General features: G+C 42.5%; 1 protein-coding gene across 1 annotated transcript in view; it reads right to left on the minus strand.

Moving 5' to 3' along the window:
• prok2 (prokineticin 2) overlaps window positions 1-15435 on the minus strand; it is a 28416-nt gene extending 12981 nt beyond the window's left edge. The window contains exon 1 of the mRNA XM_033037340.1: window positions 15240-15435. Coding sequence (XP_032893231.1) covers window positions 15240-15311 — 72 coding nt within the window. The 5' untranslated portion in view covers window positions 15312-15435. The remainder of the gene's footprint in view (window positions 1-15239) is intronic.
• Window positions 15436-15776: the final 341 nt, after the last annotated feature.

Consider the following 15776-nt stretch of genomic DNA (forward strand, 5'->3'; position numbering starts at 1 on the left):
ATCGTCCTTGGGTAAAGGGAATATTGGTAGCAAAGTTTATAGAAATTTAGCGAGTTGATGATGTTAGGACCGTTATTTTTCTTGTTTCATGGCAGACGGGAGATTTCATGGCGTGATTTTTTTAATCTTCTTGTAAATTGCAATAAGTCTTAGCCTGATTCTGCAGAGCTCCAGGGTATCCCATCCGAGGGAAGTCAGCATATTATTCACCCTAAATTTGCACTTGTAGTCGTTACATACAAAGCGGGCTGCTCGGCATTTCTCCAGGGTGATCTTGTTGTTGTTGAAAGGATCCCATACGGCTCCACAATACTCTAATTTGGGCCTGACCCAGGACTTGTCGGCATTATCTTTGACGGATGTTTTACATGCGTGAGAATTTCTTTTAAGAAGGCCGAGAGTTCTATTTTCTTTGTTGGGCACTTGACTAATATGCGTCGCCCAACTTAAATCTTTGCTTAAATCTACTCCGAGATATGGGTGATGGTCAACAGCAAGCAATGTATGGCTACCCATGTTGTATTCTGATAAAAGTGGTTTAATCTTGTGTGAGACATGCATGGTATGACATTTGCTTGTATTGAGTGACATATGCCTGGTTTTTCCCCACTCACAGAGAGCATCCACATCCTTCTGTAAGGACAAGCTGCCTACTGGTGTTTTAATCTCTCTATAAATTATGGCATCATCTGCGAAGAGTTGAACTCTGGACGAAACTGCATTTAGAATGTCATTGATATACAGTAGGAAGAGCAATGACAGTCCCCTGTGGTACACCTGATGCCACAGAAATTTTAATAGACATCTCTCCCTCCAAGAGAACTCGCTGGTGTCTCCTTCTCAAAAAGATCTCAATCCATTTTAAGAGGTTGCCTTCTTGGTTGAGCTTGTACAGGAGTCGCTTGTGGGGAACCTTATCGAAAGCCTTACTGAAGTCTAATATAATCAGGTCAGTCTGACCCTTGTTATCGAGTGACCTGGCTAGGTCATCGATGAGTCTCGCCAGTTGGGTTTCACATGATCGACCCTGTCTAAAGCCATGTTGGTGGTTTGTTAGTACCTTGTGGAAGTCGATATGGTCCATAATATGTCGGTGGATTATATAGAAACATAAAAAATAGGTGCAGGAGTAGGCCATTCGGCCCTTCGAGCCTGCGCCGCCATTCAATATGATCATGGCTGATCGTATGTTCGAGAATCTTGCATGGAATGGAGGTCAGTGTAACTGGGAGATAATTTGCAGGATTTATCCTATCTCCTTTTTTATAGATGGGGACAATATTAGCATTCAGCCAATCTTCTGGGAGTTCCCCACAAACCACAGACTTTTGGAAGACTGGAGCTAAGCTTGCTGAACAATTCTTTAAAACTCTGCCTGGTATCTGATCTGGCCCTGATGCCTTCTTTGGTTTTATTTCTTCCAATAATATCTGCACCCCGTTAGTTGTTACATTAAGATCTGCAATTTTTGGAGTTTATTGTGAGTTCAATGACGGGAATTCATCTAAGTTTTCTTCAGTAAAAAATGAACAAAACTGCTGGTTCAACACTTCGGCCTTGTCTGCTGCCAAAGATACTGCCCACCCCATTGATGTAAGGCTTGAGATTCCAAATACTTCCTGGCTCATTTTCTTGATGTAATTCCAGAAAGGCTTTGTGTCTTCTGATTTTAAACTTTCCCCTATCACATCATGGATGTATTCTTGGTGCTCTTTCCTGCTCTTTCCTGATTTGTCTGTCAATTGAACGGCAACATTTCTTAAAATCTGTCCATGCGGAAGTTGACCCAGATTTTCTTGCTCTGTTATAAAGCCTTTGTTTTTTCCTAAAATGTGCCATTTTAACTTTAAAAGCAGACTGTGAGAGCTGATTCACTACTACATTATTTTTTGCCAGTCATTGGAATAGGTGCTGTGGTTAATCAAGCACTTTAGCTGTATTTGCTTCAAGGTATGAGCAGTTATTAGATTGCATAATAACTGAAAAATAGTTACCCACTGCAAGTAAAGTCGATTTATGCTTGCTGTGACTTTTACTTTCCTGTGGTGAGTATATGTTTGCTGCTCGTCGTATAGCTTTGGTTTACTGAGTTGCTGCAGTAATGTTCAATTTATTTCTCAACAGTCAGTATTGGATATCAACTGTGCACAACAGGAAAGTGAACTGCGGTCTCTAAAGAGTTGTAGCTTTGTGCAGACCTCATGTGCGATTTCAACTCATCAGTTAACAAAAAAGCTGTGAATTTATTTTCCACTTTTGCTTTTCTTTATCTTCTTGTACCAATGCCACGCACACAGCTTCAACAACAGTGGACGGAATGGCAATCTATGCTGCTAAGTACTCTAGTGATTGTATGTATTGCAATAGTTTGCTCAGTCAGTGGTTTAATTGATCACCAGCAAAGCTTTAGACAAATTATTAAAAAAGGATGTGAACCATTTTCAATATTTCTGCATTTGTCTACTTTGCAGGTAATAAACATAGAGTAGACACAAAATGCTGGAGTAACTCAGCGGGACAGGCAGCGTCGGAGGAATTCCTTCTCTCCGGAGACGCTGTCTGTCCCGCTGAGTTACTCCAACATTTTGTGTCTATCTTTGGTGTAAAAGCTGGAGTAACTCAGCGGGTCAGACAGCAGCTCAGAAGACAAGGAATGGGTGACGTTTCGGGTCAAGACAACTTCATCAGACACAAAGATGGTAAAGATGAGGGAGTGGGGGTTCGGAAAGCGGAAGTCATTGAAGTGACGAAGGGCGTGTGAGGTATCATGGACATAGGTTGGGAGGGATTGGACCGGGGGGGGGGGGGGGGGGGGGGGGGGGGGGGTAGGATGGAGTTGAGGTATGTGGAGATTATTTCAGTGGGACAGGAGCAGGCAGAAACAATGGGTCTGCAAAGGCAGTTCTTTATATGGATTTTTGGGAGAAGGTAATCTGGGCCGTCTGAAGAAGGGTCTTGACTAGAACCAGATCGACTCCCTTGATCTTGCGTGTTTAGTTTAAGATTATGAGCTCCTATTCCAAAGGCTCCACAACACATTACTTCAGATGGAGGATGTCTGATTAGATTTTGGATGCAGGTTTTATAATAAAAAAACAGTTGGATTCACTGGATCTTAGCAGGGTAATAATTAATGAGTTGTCAACCAGGAAGTTAATTGGAAGTCTTAAACATTGTTGTTCTCTATTTTTTTCCCCTTCAAACCCAAACAATGTTTTAAATTAAAATGTTTCAAACTTCCTGTTGAGAAAGTTTAAGCCATTTCTGAACTCTGATGACTAAGTCCCATTCATCAGGGTTAGAAAATAATTGCCTGGTTGCTCTTTGCTTTAAAATATTGACTCGTGTGTTGCCGTGTGAGTTTTCTTTCAATCCCTGGACTACAATCCCCCATCTAGTCTTTCAATACCCTCTTATTTGGTGAAAGGAATGGTGACATTCTCCTATGTAGTTTAAGTTCCACCTCCAGATTCAGGGACAGTTTCTTCCCAGCTGTTATCAAGCAATTGAATCATCCTACCACAACTAGAGAGCAGTCCTGAACTACTATCTACTTCATTGATGACCCTCAGACTATCTTTGATCGGACTTTACTGGCTTTACCTTGCACTAAATGTTATTCCCTTATCATGTACCTACATACTGTAAATGGCTCAATTGTAATCGTGTATTGTCTTTCCATGGACTGGTTAGCACGCATTAAAAGCTTGTCACTACCTCGGTACATGTGACAATAAACTGAACTGAAGTTCTCTACATTGTTAGATTTATTTTCCTTTTATTTATTTATTTATTTTTTCCATCTGTTCCTGAGTTCAAGTTTCAGTTGGGTCCTCGTGCTGTGCCAATCTATCCCTTCAGATAGTTAATGAATGGAGCCCAAATTTTATGGAAAAGATCTTGTTTGTCCATTAAGACAACTCTAATTCTTTCTAAGTATAGGGTCTCCGACATTTCCGTAATCCACATTTTAATTGTGGGGGTTGTAGGACCTTTCCAAAATTTTAATATTAATTTTTTCCCGGTTATTATACTGTTGTTGAGGAAATTTCTTTGGTTTGTTATTTTCCTTAACTTGAGAGATTTCCTGTTTTACTCCAACATCATCTTGTTTGAGTTGTAAATAATTTTGATCATATATACCAGATTTAATTGGAAGCTTATAAATGCTGCATAAAACTCAATAATACTCTGAAAATGTATTTAGGTTTTCCTCACAAACTGGATTTTTGTGGTAGTTCTCAACTATCCTTATCTTTTAACTTGCCAAAACAACGGTGTATCAACCAAGACCTTTCCCCACTGACCTTACGCTACTTTCAGATAATCGTCATTTCCATGCTTCTACTACCTCCAGTGCTAATTCTCTTTGCCCAAGGCACCTTACAGATTGTGGCGAAATTTGCTTGAGATTGAGTTTGAGTTTAGTTTATTGTCATGTGTACTGAGTTACAGTGAAAAGCTTTTGTCGCGCTAACCAGTCGGTAGAAAGACAAATCATGATTGCAATCGAGCCATCCACCGCGTACAGCTGTTGGAGTTGAGTGATTGTTATCCGTGATTGCAAATCCACTCCTGTGACTAATACGCAAAGAGTTGCCTGGCTTGGGGCGCCATCTTGGATATTGTTTACAATTACATTGGTGCTTTGGACCCATCTTGTTTCAAACTTGAACGGTATTGAACTCCAAACTTTTCAGAATCTATTTCATTTGCCATAAATGGCAGCGCCATCAAAAATATTAATTGGTAGCCTCAGTGTGAGGTCCTCTCCAAGGACAATATGGTAACTTGAGATTCAGCTCAGTGGAATGTATCCATGTAGTAGTGATGGATTCATCCAATCCTTTGGGAACTTTGAATAAGGTAATCAGCTTAATACAAATCGTCTAAAAAACTGTTTTAGAAATGTCCGGGGAAAATAAGCCTTGTAAACCTTTATCTCCCATATCACTCTCTTTACAGGAACAAAAGATGGGTTTGAATGGAAAATCAATTTTCTAGTGCTGTGATGTATCATTCCCAGTCTAATTCAGAAGGATACACAATCAAGTAGATATTTCAGTTACATTGCTTAATGTCTTTCCGTACCGTTTATGAGGCTTTCACAGCAATTGTAACCTTTAAATTCTTTAAATCTAATTCCTCATCGGATGCTGACAACTTAAGGTAGATTTTTTATCCCTAAGTTGCAACTTGAGGAATTTCAAATTTATCACCAGAAATTTTTGGAGAAAGGTTTAATCCATATAAAATAATTTTACAGATATCTTCACCCATGATTCTGTAAAAATCAGTAAAATTATTGAAAAAATATGAAAAGAACACATTAAAATGTAGTTACTGGCAAAATCAAATGATATATAAAGATTAATTTCCATCACTCATGAATTAGGTAGCTCCCATTTGTTGCTAAGAGGGTGAATGAGGCATTTCAGCAGTTATTGTCGACTCAAAGTATGGAGTTCTAAACCTTCTTTGTAAGACGTGTGGGAAGGAACTGCAGATGATGGTTTAAACCGAAGATAGACACAAAAAGTTGGAGTAACTCAGCGGGACAGGCAGCATCTCCAGAGAGAAGGAATGGGTGATGTATCTGGTCGTGACCCTTGGTAGATCTAGAAACTCCTGGACACTCTACCGCCCACCTGTAAGGCCAAGATTAGCAGGCTCAATGAAGGAGGAGTAATACAGAATTTTATAAACACATTATGTTTGCAAGGCTTCAACATACTTTTACAAGAAGGTGTTTCTACCTTAAAGGTTCACTCAAGTTCACTCAGAGAAATGGCAGATTTTACTGACAATGGAAATTCTGCGATGTAATAGAGTGGTGAATCTCTGGAATTCTCTGCCACAGAAGGTAGTTGAGGCCAGTTTATTGGCTATATTTAAGAGGGAGTTGGATGTGGCCCTTGTGGCTAAAGGGATCAGGGGGTATGGAGAGAAGTCAGGTACAGGATACTGAGTTGGATGATCAGCCATGATCATATTGAATGGCGGTGCAGGCTCAAAGGGCCGAATGGCCTACTCCTGCACCTATTTTCTATGTTTCTATGTTTCTATGTAATATAATTACATTTTCAGCAAGGCTTTTAATATCACAGCACAATTAGTGCAAAATGTGGGAAGAAAATGAAATTGGTAACAAGCCACTGTGGGACTGAAAAGTCCATTGAATTTATTAAAGCAAAGATCATGAAAAAGAACTGCAGTCGCAAGTGCAACATCACTCTTTATTCCCTCCAGGGTCAATGCATGAAATCCAGCTGTTCCCTAGACTTGAAACTGGAAACAAGAACAAAACTAACATTTGGAAGCTCAAACAACCGGGGATATGAGGAGGGAGGTTAGGAAGGTGAACTGAACAGTGGGAAATAACACCCAATGTCTAGCATTTGAAAATAATGAGGGAAGTGAAATAAAACGTAAGAATATAGAAATAATGATCGTCAACAGCAAAATCTTATGTTTTATATATATGATAAAGGAGATACACGCAGGTGTAATGGTGAACAGTTTACTGAAACTTGTGACCCAGGCTGTGAAAATAGCTGGAGGGCTAGAGCACAAATCTCAATAGGCCTGTTTAAGTTGCACTTTGCAAGCAGTTTTAACTTAATAACTGTGTCCCACTGTGCTCAATGGGAGTTTAATCAAACAGGAACATTCAACACAGATTCAAAGAGAGCAACTTGAGAACAAGTCGTGGAAAGGTCGGTTGGATAAGTCTGGTCACGAGTGCTGCTCACAATTCATGCCATCAAGTATAGCAACAATTTTCAGGCATTGGTGATAGTAGAGAACATATTGTTAGTGGAAACAAGGAACTGCAGATGTTGGTTTACAAAAAAAATGACTCAAAGTGCTGGAGTAACTCAGCAGGTCAGGCAGTATCCCAGGCGAACATGTTTAAGTGATATTTCGGGTTGCGACCCTTCTTCAGAAAGCTGTTTAGTTTGAGAAAAACAGGCCCATCGGCACACCGTCCATGCTGACCAGCGATCCCCGCACTACGCGGTAACAGGGAGCACATACCAACTCCATACAGATATCACTTATAGTCAGGATCGAACCCAGGTCCCTGGCGCTGTAATGCAGCAGCTCTACCGCTGCGCCACCATGCCGCCCACTAGACTCTGAAAAAATATTTTTGTGCTCCTCCCAATGAAAACTTGAGGAAACCTGTGAAACGAATCCTTCACCGTTTGGTCTGAAGCATGGCCACGGACTTGTAGTAAAACAAACCATAGCACCAAGCACAAAATAATTGCTTTGACAACCGACTAAGTCGTGACCCTGATTTAATCGAGTTGTCAAATTCTCATTTAGAAACATTGAAAACATGTTTAAAAAAAATTACAATAACTAAAGGACTTAAATAATTTGAAAGCATGAGAATATTCTCTGAAATAATAAAAAAAAATCCTGAAGCATTTAAACTCTTTGAAATTCTAAATGAATGATTTATTACAGCTGCTTCAAAACTGAGAACGGTTAATAATGCATTTAAAGAATTAATCTATCTGGAAACCACCTCCAAGATCAAGCATCCACATTGTTCTGTTTGCCATAGACCCAATCCTCCTTTACCCATTCTTCTCCCAGGATTTTTTCTCTTAAAAGTAATATTTATTTATAAAATATAGAGTAATTGGGAATGTAAGTCTGACTGAACTCTGTGAGGACTCTGACAACAGAAGATGCCAATTGATCATTGACCGGTCCATTTCCTCCAGAGTTGCTGCCTGGCCCACTGAGTTACTCCAGCACTTTATGTGCATTCCAAAACTCCAGCATCTGCAGTTCCTTGTGTCTCCATTTATCTGCTGGTCAATGCTCACTTCCTGGTTTCCAGTTTAGCTTAGTTTATAGTCAAGTGTACTGAGGGTTTTGTGGTGAGCTAACCAGGCAGCAGAAAGACCTTACATGATTACAATTGAGCCGTCCACAGTGCACAGATACAAGATAAAGGGAATAATGTTCAGTGCGATATAAAGTCCAGTAAAGTCTGATTAAAGATAAACACAAAATGCTGGAGTAACCCAGCGGGACAGGCAGCATCTCTGGAGAGAAGGAATGGGTGACGTTTCGGGTTAAAACCCTTCTTCAGACAGATGTTAGGGGAGTGGGAGGTACATAGATAAGGAAGTGTAAGGTTTGAAAACAGGACAGAGGGAATGCAGTTCAAGGAAAATGTAGAATAGGTCTTTGTTAGTTGGGAGAAGGTCACAACAAAGCATACAAAGAAAAAATGTAGTCGGAGACAATAAGACTGGTCAGAGAACTGGAAAGTGGGAGGGGATGGAGAGAGGGGGAAAGAGAGAGGGAAAGAAATAACCCTGATTAAAGATAGTCCGAGGGTCTTAAATGAGGTAGATAGCAGCTCAGAACCTCTCTCTAGTTGTTGGTAGGATGTTACAGTTGCCTAATAACAGCTGGGAAGAAACTGTCCCCAAACATGGAGATAGACAAAATGCTGGAGTAACTCAGAGGGTCAGGCAGCATCTGTGGGGAAAAAGGATGGGGTCGGGACTCTTCCTCAGACTGCCGGCTGTGCATTTTCACACTTCTGTACCTTTTGCCTGATGGGACAGGGGAGAAAAGGGAGTGACCTGGGAGAGACTCATCCTTGATTATGCTGGAGGTCTTGCCGAGGCAGCGTGAAGTCAACACTTTACAAGCTCGAATATATGGGAAATGGTGCCAGTGTTTTACAAACACTACCCTGCACAATCTGGACCATGGTGTGACTTTAGCTATTTACATCGAGGTGACAGGTTTGTAGAACGTGGATAGATATATAACCATATAACCATATAACAATTACAGCACGGAAACAGGCCATCTCGGCCCTACAAGTCAGTGCCGAACAACTTTTTTCCCTTAGTCCCACCTGCCTGCACTCATACCATAACCCTCCATTCCCTTCTCATCCATATGCCTATCCAATTTATTTTTAAACGATACCAACGAACCTGCCGCCACCACTTCCACTGGAAGCTCATTCCACACCGCTACCACTCTCTGAGTAAAGAAGTTCCCCCTCATGTTACCCCTAAACTTCTGTCCCTTAATTCTGAAGTCATGATTCGCTGCAGCCTCCGGATGTCGTGCTTGGTGGCTGAGCCTAACCAGACCATGATGGAGAAGGTGAGGACAGGCTCTACGATGGCCGTATAGAATTGGATCATCATTGCCTGCGGCAGATTGTGCTTCCTCAGCTGCCGCAGGAAGTACATCCTCTGTTGTGCCTTTTTGACCGTGGAGTCTGCAGTTGTACAGAGCCCTAGTGAGACCACACCTGGAGTATTGTGTGCAGTTTTGGTCCCCTAATTTGCGGAAGGACATTCTTGCTATTGAGGGAGTGCAGCGTAGGTTTACAAGGTTAATTCCCGGGATGGCGGGACTGTCATATGCTGAGAGAATGGAGCGGCTGGGCTTGTACACTCTGGAGTTTAGAAGGATGAGAGGGAATCACATTGAAACATATAAGATTGTTAAAGGTTTGGACACGCTAGAGGCAGGAAACATGTTCCCGATGTTGTGGGAGTCCAGAACCAGAGGCCACAGTTTAAAAATAAGGAGTAAGCCATTTAGAACGGAGACGAAGAAACACTTTTTCTCACAGAGAGTTGTGAGTCTGTGGAATTCTCTGCCTCAGGGGGCGGTGGAGGCAGATTCTCTGGATGCTTTCGATAGAGAACTAGATAGGGCTCTTAAAAATAGCGGAGTCAGTGGATATGGGGAGAAGGCAGGAACGGGGTACTGATTGGGGATGATTAGCCATGATCATATTAAATGGCGATGCTGGCTCGAAGGACCGAATGGCCTACTCCTGCACCTATTGTCTATTGAGTCAATTGTAGCCCCCCCACTTAAGGTCCTTGGAGATGATGGTTCCCAGGAACTTAAAAGACACCACAGATGTGATTGTGGTGTTGTTGATGGTGAGTGGGGTGAGGGGAGGGGGAGTTCTCCTAAAGTCTACAATCAATTCCACTGTCTTAAGAGCATTGAGCCCCAGGTTGTTCCGATGGCACCATGACCCCTGCTGTGACACTTGTGTTTGCAGGCAGATTCCTCCCCATCCTGGATCAATTCAAATAGGGTTGTGTCGTCCGCAAACTTGAGAAGCTTGACAGAGGAGTCTGTGGAGGTGCAGTTGTTGGTGTAGAGAGAGTAGAGGAGAGGGGAGAGTACGCCTCCTATGCTGCGGGTTTGCGGGTCTGAGATGTGCTTTCCCAGCCTCACATGCTGCTTCCTGTCTGTCAGGAAGCTGGTCACCGACAGAGGGGTTCAGGCACAGTCAACTCGAAAAGTTTGGAGTGTAGCACCTCTGGCACAATGGTGTTGAATGCAGAGCTAAAATCAACAAACAAAATCTTTACATAGGTCCCCTGGCGGTCTAGGTGCTGGAGGATGAAGTGCAGGCCCAGGTTGACTGCATCATCCACAGATCTATTGACCCGATATGCAAACTGCAGAGGGTCCAGCAGGGGGTTTGTGATATTTTTCAGCTTGGCCAGCACAAGCCTTTCAAGGGTCTTCATGACTACAAAGGTCAGTGCGACAGGCCTGTAGTCATTAAGACCAGTAATCCTTGCTTTTTTGGGTACTGGGACAATAGTGGAGACTTTGAAGCAGGCAGGGACAGTACAGGTTTGCAGGGACTGGTTGAAAATGTCTGTGTAGACCGGTGCCCGTTGTTCGGCACAAAGCTTGAGAGTAGAGGGGGAAACATTGTCCGGTCCTGGAGATTTCCGGCTTTTCTGTGTTCTGAAAAGAAGAGGATGTTCCCACAAGTGGGAGAGTCTAGGACTAGTCATAGCCTCAGAATTGAAGGACGTTCCTTTAGGAAGGAGATGAGAAGGAATTTCTTTAGTCAGAAGGTGGTGAATCTTTGGAATTCCTTGACACCGATGTCTGTAGAGGCCGTCAATGGATATTTTTAAAGCAGAGAAAAGTAGATTCTTGATTAATACGGGTGTCAGGGGTTATGGGGAGAAGGCAGGAGAATGGGGTTTAAGAGGGAAAGATAGGTCATGATTGAATGGCGTAGTAGACTTGATGGGTCGAATGGTCTAATTCTTCTCCCTTGACCTTATGATATGTTTTTGTTAAACAGTGTACAATGCCTATCTGTTACAATTGTTATTAGAAACACATCAATAAACAATTTAAGTACCTTAAAAATAAATGTTATGTTGCATTTTGGTAATAAATGGCTTTGTCTGTTCATTAGCAGATGGCAGACTCTCTGGGGTCTCTGTTAGTATCTTGCAATATAGTGCAGACTTTGACCTATGAATATTCTTTTTTGGTATTTTTCATTTGTGATACAAATGATTTCCAAATGTTGTACTTTTGGAGCACAAACACAAAAACTCATCTTCAAACTATGCAAGTTACCACTTCTTAAGACTGCTGTTGTACTTAATGGTGCAATGTTGTGGAAATGGATTCTAAGGCTATAGGTCACGTAATTCTTCTCATGGAACATAAATCCAGCCATTGGAGTCTATTTAATGAATGGCCTATGTTATAAACATCAAACTCCAAATTATCTGTATGTATTTAGACATGGTGGGTTACTAATCTGTTTACACGATCCCAAAACATTTTAAGCTTTTTAAAATTGGATTAACCCAGTGTTGAGAAATTTTGGAACCTTGGCGCATGTTGGAAATTGGTCTCTTTGTTTATTGGCAGGGATTATATTCTAACCAGGAAATGTTTCTGCGGCATAAAACTCCCCCTAAAACAATGTCAACGACACTGCAACAAATAATACAAGAAGATTTTCAATTCATTAGTCTGAAAATTAAAGTTCCTATTTACTTCAAAGATTTCAAAGGTCTTTTATTGTCACATGTACCAATTAAGATACAGTGATATGCGAATTATCATAGCCGTACGTAAAAAAAGCAACAAGATACGCAACTGAATAAAACATCCACCACAGCGGATTCCCCACATGCTTCACTTTAATGGAAGGCAAAAAAAGTCATATTCAATGGATATTTGAAATCCGGCAGGTTGAGAATATTGATTTTGGGTAACATTGGGTGAGCTGCCTGGTCCTTCGTGCATACGCTTCCTCATGTAGATGATCAAACCCAGCGGCGAGGTTGGTGATTACTATTATTATGTCTATTAGGAAATGATTGAGAATTGGCGACTGGTTAACTGTGCGGGTTGGTGGTAAAGGCTGGATTCCAACTCGGGTGGAGTGCCGCGATCTTGTTGGGATGCTAGCTATAAATGATTGCCCGCTCTCGCTCGCCAATGTTGAACTATCGTTGACAGAGGTCGACAAGTCCATAAATGTTGAAGCAAATAAACCACATATGCGGGTTTATACTAAAGATAGACACAAAGTGCTGGAGCAGCTCAGCGGGTCAGGCAGCTTGGCTGGAGAGGAAGGATATGCAATGTTTCGGGTTGGGACCCTTCTTCCCGTCCTGAAACGTCACCTATCCTTTTTCTCTCCAGAGATACTGCCCGACCCCTTGAGTGACTCCAGCACTTTGTATCTATCTTGTGTGAATATGTGGAAGTCTTTCCCACAGAAGGCTGTAGAGGCCAAGTCAGTGGATATATTTGTAAGGCAGAGATAGATAGATTTTTGATTAGTACAGGTGTCAGAGGTTATGGGGAAAAGGCAGGAAATTGGGGTTGGGAAGGAGAGATAGATTGGCCATAATTGAATGGCGGAGTAGACTTGAAGAGCCGAATGGCCTAATTCTACTATCACAGTTATGACCTTATAAATCCATAAGTAGATCTCTGGGCAGCTCAGCGGGTCAGGCAGCTTGGCTGGAGAGGAAGGATATGCAATGTTTCGGGTTTTAACGTGATTTGCCTTGTTCTTGATGTTTGGAACAGCACCCCTTTTCTTCTTGAGCTGACAAAAGTACATTTTCACTTGAGTGTTGGATGTTCTCTCTCTGAACTGCCTGTGCTAACCGAGTGCATTAGCCAAGTCTATTTTAATGCCACGATCAGATGGTCCATTAATCACTATGAAGCAAGGTTGGACCTGATTACTTCCCAATGCAGTCAGAATCCATTCTGATCAATGAATTAACGGTTTCAGTTCACCCAGTCTCCTCATCATGCTTGGCACCCCCACATGACGAACCTTGCCTTGACAAAATGTCAAAATACGGGACAAATTCCTGACGACAATTCGTTGACCGACTCGGCCGTGGCTGGGTGAATGATGAGTTGGCCCGGGTGCTGGACTGCACACAAAGCCCAGCCGGCAGGCCAGCTGAGGAGTTTTGGCCTGCGCAAAGTCCGGCACCCCATCCAACTCATGAACCGATGATCAGCCATGAGAAGGAGGGGTGGTGGTGTCGGCGGTAAGCGAAGATCCGAAGGTCAGACAGCTGGCCGGGCTGCTGACTGACGGGGACACGGGCGAGGCGCTGCTGCTGCACACCATGGGATGCACTACGTCAGACGGGTGAGGCGGGGCCGGGCGCGGCGCTCCGACCCGACAGTTCCCTCGACCCGAATAGTAGCAGTCAAACACGGGACAAGGGCGGTTCTATTAACCAATTTAGCCCAAAATACAGCATGTCTCGGCTAATACGGGACAGTTGGCAACCCTACTCAGGCACCTAGGCCACAGAATCTAGGCTGAATCATCGTTAAAGTCACAAGATGCTGGAGTAACTCAGCAGGTCAGGCAGCATCTCTGGAGAAAAGGAATAGATGATGTTTCGGGTCGAGACCCTTCTTCAATCCCTCAATCATTCACCATTGATGGGGAAGGGATGGTGGGTGTGCTTTCAACTGATTCATTAACCCGAGGGCACACCATGCCACCTTTGACCAACCCCATCAACAATCTAAAAAGTGCCTGACATGAAACGCTGTTTGTCGATCACAGATGCTGCCTGACCTGCTGGGTGTTTCCAACATTTCCGTTTTTATAAGAGATTTCCAACGTGCAGATTTTAAAGCATTCCATTATCCACTAATTCCCGTTTGCATGATTATATTGCAGTTTATGGGGACTGGTTGGCGTCTGTGGATCTGACATTACAACCGGGAATACATTTCATTGTAAGGCACTCAAGGGGGAATCTGGAGCTAGGCAATGCAATTATTTATTTTAAATACGATATTAACACGACCAACTGTTACTCCAACCTGTTTGAGTCTATCTTCGGTTTAAACCAGCATCTGCAGTTCCTTCACACACTTGAAACGTCGCCCATCCATGTTCGCCTGAGATGCTGCCTGTCCCGCTGAGTACTCCAGCACTCTGTGTCTTCTGTTGTAAATCGGCAGCACGTCAAAGTTAGTCGGTAAAGTGTGAAAAACTAGCCATGGAGGTTGTTCGCATGGACTCTGGTGGAAAGACGTTGGCAGTAGACTCAAGCCTCCGACTTCCACGTGAAAACGGATGATGTGACTTTAAACCTGTCGTTTTTCTTGACGTTTGATTTCCCAGTTGACAGAAGATGCCTTGCCCACAAGCGAACGAGTTGCTACCGCAGTGGGAAATAGAACGGCGCAGAAATCTAAGCCAGTTTGCTGATTTTTTTTAAAGGCGCAATAATTATCTGGAGACAAGTGCTGTTTTGAACGGAGGCGAGTTCAGAGGGGAACTTGCTTCTAACTATATTGAGGATAAGCACAAAATGCTGAAGTAACTCAGCGGGACAGGCATCATCTCTCGAGAGAAGGAATGGGTCATGTTTCGGGTGGAGACCCTTCTTCAGACTGTCCCGCTGAGTTACTCCAGCATCCTGTGTCTATCTTCAGTGTAAACCAGCATCTGCAGTCCCTTCCTACACATTCTTACTATTTGGGTTTACGGATGGATCTGTTAGAATTCCCACTATCAGTCTAACCTGTATGAAATTACACCTGGCCGGCTTTAATTTCAAAGACGAAGCTTCTATCTTTTTAACCCAAACTAGAAGAGAACAAAATCTAAAGTATCAAATTACCAGCGTTCGGACGGATTTTTAAGTTCGATGGCTGTTGTAAAATCAAAGCGGACGACGTTAGTGTAACAGGTAGAATAATGCAGAATGGTTAGCAGAATGGGGAACTTTTCATTTGTCCTTTTAAATTTAATCGATCAATCAATATTGGTGCTTCGCATAGAACGGAATATTTGCCAGGATGTTTGAGAGTTAATCTGTTACCCTTAATAGTCCAAACTTTTGATGCAAATGATGACCCCCCCTACTTCCAATAGAAACAGTTTAACTCACCCCAGTTACGACGTTAGAAAGCACGAAACTGATGGCAGCAAAGCTGATGAGAGCGAAGAAAAAACTCTTCATCGTGGCCGTCCTATGAGGTTGTGATTTTCTTTAGCACAGCTTGGCAGGTTTGCACCGGTCGCCCGTTCCGTCAGGATGTCTGCTCTGCTTTGCTGCAATATAACGGAGCCAGAGCACATGGGGCGAGGCTCTGACAAAAGTCAGCTCACAACTAATTTTATTTATTTGTGCTTTGTGGACAAAAAAAAAAATCCCCTTGTGCGTAGATTTTCCAACAACACTATTCAATAGTACACATAAGTAGGGCACTTCAAGTGCTATTTGGATATTGGGAGATTAAATATAACACATATGTTTTTATTTATTTAGCAAGTACATCCAGTGTACATTGATATGGCACTAGTGGAAATCAAAGTAGTTTTTGAACTGGAGCCTGAAATAAAAAAAAAGTACATTCCATTGTCAAACTTCTCTCACTAAGATTAGTTATTCTTGGGTGTGCTAGTTGACACATAGTCAGATTGA

The sequence above is a fragment of the Amblyraja radiata genome, chromosome 18, assembly GCF_010909765.2.
Source record: "Amblyraja radiata isolate CabotCenter1 chromosome 18, sAmbRad1.1.pri, whole genome shotgun sequence".
NCBI classification, from domain to species: Eukaryota; Metazoa; Chordata; class Chondrichthyes; order Rajiformes; family Rajidae; genus Amblyraja; species Amblyraja radiata.